Source organism: Octopus bimaculoides, chromosome 27 (assembly GCF_001194135.2).
Source record: "Octopus bimaculoides isolate UCB-OBI-ISO-001 chromosome 27, ASM119413v2, whole genome shotgun sequence".
NCBI classification, from domain to species: domain Eukaryota; kingdom Metazoa; phylum Mollusca; class Cephalopoda; order Octopoda; family Octopodidae; genus Octopus; species Octopus bimaculoides.
In genome coordinates this window covers 16893109-16896456 of record NC_069007.1, presented here as the reverse complement: position 1 = coordinate 16896456, position 3348 = coordinate 16893109, and the positions used below count along the sequence as shown (strand labels likewise).

Genomic DNA, 3348 nt, shown 5'->3' with positions numbered 1-3348 from the left:
TATATATATATATATATATATATATGTATATATATGTACACATACATGCACACACACACATTATACATACATATATATAAATAAATCTATATAAACCCCTCTTTGTTGAAGACCCCCTACCTCCCCTTAATAGACTGAATGATGTCCAGAGAAACGCGAAACTTTCACAGAAACAGGGCCCATCTGCAGTTGGCCACCAACTCAAACAGCTCCCCACTCACAAGACGGCAACTCAAAAGCTTTCAAACCCATATCACTCACTGCGAAGGTTAAGTGAACCAGCCAGTAGTCCTAGTAGTGCAGGTTAGTAGCCCGTGTTCCTTGTCAGGGAACTTTCCCTCTCTCTGTCTCTCTCTCTCTCTCACTCCCTGTTGTTTATGAACATTTTTTTTTGTGTTAGCTGACTCGTTACTGGTTCAATACCTACGGTATACTCACTGTTGTTATATATATATATATATATATATATATATACATACACAGACACACATGCATATATACACATACACACACATGTACACATATATATATACACACACACATATATAGATACACACACACACATACATATATGCACACACACACATATATATATATATATACATACATGTATATGCGTATACATACACACACACACACACACACACATATATATATATAGATATATGCATATATTTATACACACACACACACATACATTTGTATATCTGTGTATCATCTATGTGTTCTATGTATGCAGGTTTGTATATACATGTATATTTGTATATATATATATATATATATTTGTGTGTGTGTATATAGTGTTTATATATGTGTGTGTATATAGTGTTTACATATGTATACCTCTATATATATATCTGTGTATCATCTATGTACTCTATGTATGTTTGTGCATGCATCATATGCATGTGTGTGTGTTTACAATGTTATACGTATACCTTTATGTAAATCTGCATGTATCTATGCTTTCTATATATGCAGGTATGTGTGCATATGCATGCATATCTCTGTGTGTGTGTATAATGTCTATATATATATATATATATATATATATATACATGTATGTATATCTGTGTATATTGTCTTATGTACTCTATGTATGTAGGTGTGAGTGTGTATGCATGCATTTCTGTATAAGTGTGTGTCTAATGTTATGTTTACATGCATGTATATGTATGTTTGTGTGTGTATGATGAGTGCATTCCCAAACAAATTCTTTATGGTGATCTTATGCTGGGAAAGCGGGAAAATAGTAAACCAAAGAAAAGATGCAAAGACTGTTTAAAAAATCAAATTTAACATGTTTTAAATTCTGTTACAAAAGGATTTGAATCACTTATGGCATATAGGGAAGCATGGAGAACAGCAATTTGGCGTTGTGTTAAAGATTTTGAGCTTGACACAGTTAAACATGTTGAAATCATCATCATCATCATCATCATCGTTTAACGTCTGCTTTCCATGCTAGCACGGGTTGGACAGTTTGACTGGGGTCTGGGAAGCCAGGAGGCTACACCAGGCTCCAATCTGATTTGGCAGAGTTTCTACAGTTGGATGCCCTTCTTAACGCCAACCACTCCAAGAGTGTAGTGGGTGCTTTTACGTGCCACGGGCACGAAGGCCAGTCAGGCGGTACTGGCAATGTAAAGAAAATTCCATAACAATGGGAGTGATATCAATTTTGTTATGAGAGTTCCTCATTCATTCTTTAAATGGTTTTGCACAAAAGTATGCATATCTCATGCTGGTATGAGACCTTGATCTTACCAGTGTGCCCATGTTGGTGTGGTTTGCTTGAGTTATTGGAATTTCATTCTGTATGATTAGTTGCATTGCAATGTCTGTTAAAACACCTGCTAGTCGTGCGGATAATTAAAGCAGCACTTCAATATTCATAATAAACAAGTGGAAAATGGAGCCAATGCTGAAATGAGAAATTGCTGCAATGTACTCTTTTCCTCTTTCACTCTTTTACTCGTTTCAGTCTTTTGACTGCGGCCATGCTGGAGCACCGCCTTTAGTCAAGCAAATCGACCCCAGGACTTATTCTTTGTAAGCCTGGTACTTATTCTATCGGTTTCTTTTTGCTGAACCGCTAAGTTACGGGGACATAAACACACCAGCATTGGTTGTCAAGCAATGCTAGGGGGACAAAGACAGACACACACAGACACACACACATATATATATATATATATATATATATATACATATATATACGATGGGCTTCTTTCAGTTTCCATCTACCAAATCCACTCACAAGGTTTTGGTTGGCCCGAGGCTATAGTAGAAGACACTTGCCCAAGGTACCATGCAGTGGGACTGAACCCGGAACCATGTGGTTGGTAAGCAAGCTACTTACCACACAGCCACTCCTGCGCCTATACCGTATTTTAATGTGTATAAGGAACTCTCTAATTTTTGGGGCTTAAAATTTGGAAAAAAGGTTTTGTAAGGGATTAGGTACATTTTGATAAGTGTACCCAGAAGGCTTAACCAGGCTCACTTTGCCAGATCAGATTGAGCCTGGTGCAGCCTTCTGGCTCACCAGTCTTCAGTCAAACCATCCAACCCATGCCAGCATAGAAAGTGGACGTTAAACAACAATGATGATGATGCTGATGATGACTACACTTGTCTCTGATAGGGTGCATGACCTCCGCATGCAACCTGGGTTTTTAAAAAAGTGTTAATGTTTGCACTTGCGTGTTTGCTTGCAATTTTAAATACAATATAGAACTTTTGTGCTAATACAAAAATACGGATTTAATAGTCTCGGTGAGCGTGAGTAAGTACTGTTTGGCAGACGATTAGTGACTCATCTAATAGAACGTCGCAACCTGTTGGTGTTGGCCTGAGGCTTTCAATGTTATAAGTCCTCGAGATTTGAGGTTCAAGGAATTAAGTAATTTGTTAATATCTATAATACTATCCATGTATAAGAAACATATTTTTTAAACTTAATTTTTGGCAAAAAGGGGTTCATTATATATAACTCTTTTACTTGTTTCAGTCATTTGACTCCGGCCATGCTGGAGCACCGCCTTTAGTCGAGCAAATCGACCCCGGGACTTATTCTTTGTAAGCCTAGTACTTATTCTATCGCTCTCTTTTGCCGAACCGCTAAGTGACGGGGACATAAACACACCAGCATCGGTTGTCAAGCAATGCTAGGGGGGACAAACACAGACACACAAATACACACACACACACACACACACATACTAGCAGAAATACCCGGCGTTGCCCGGGTTAAAGAGAATAATGAAATCTAAAAACGCCGTCTAGACTACGCATCATCTTTATATATAGAGATGTATATACACACACGCACCCAAACACACGTAT

The 3348-nt window shown here is 37.8% G+C and overlaps 1 protein-coding gene across 1 annotated transcript in view; it reads left to right on the top strand.

The window, feature by feature from the left end:
* LOC106881975 (zinc finger MYM-type protein 4-like) overlaps nucleotides 1–3348 on the top strand; it is a 29877-nt gene that overhangs the window by 12976 nt on the left and 13553 nt on the right. The window contains exon 7 of the mRNA XM_014932509.2: nucleotides 112–303. Coding sequence (XP_014787995.2) covers nucleotides 112–303 — 192 coding nt within the window. The remainder of the gene's footprint in view (nucleotides 1–111; nucleotides 304–3348) is intronic.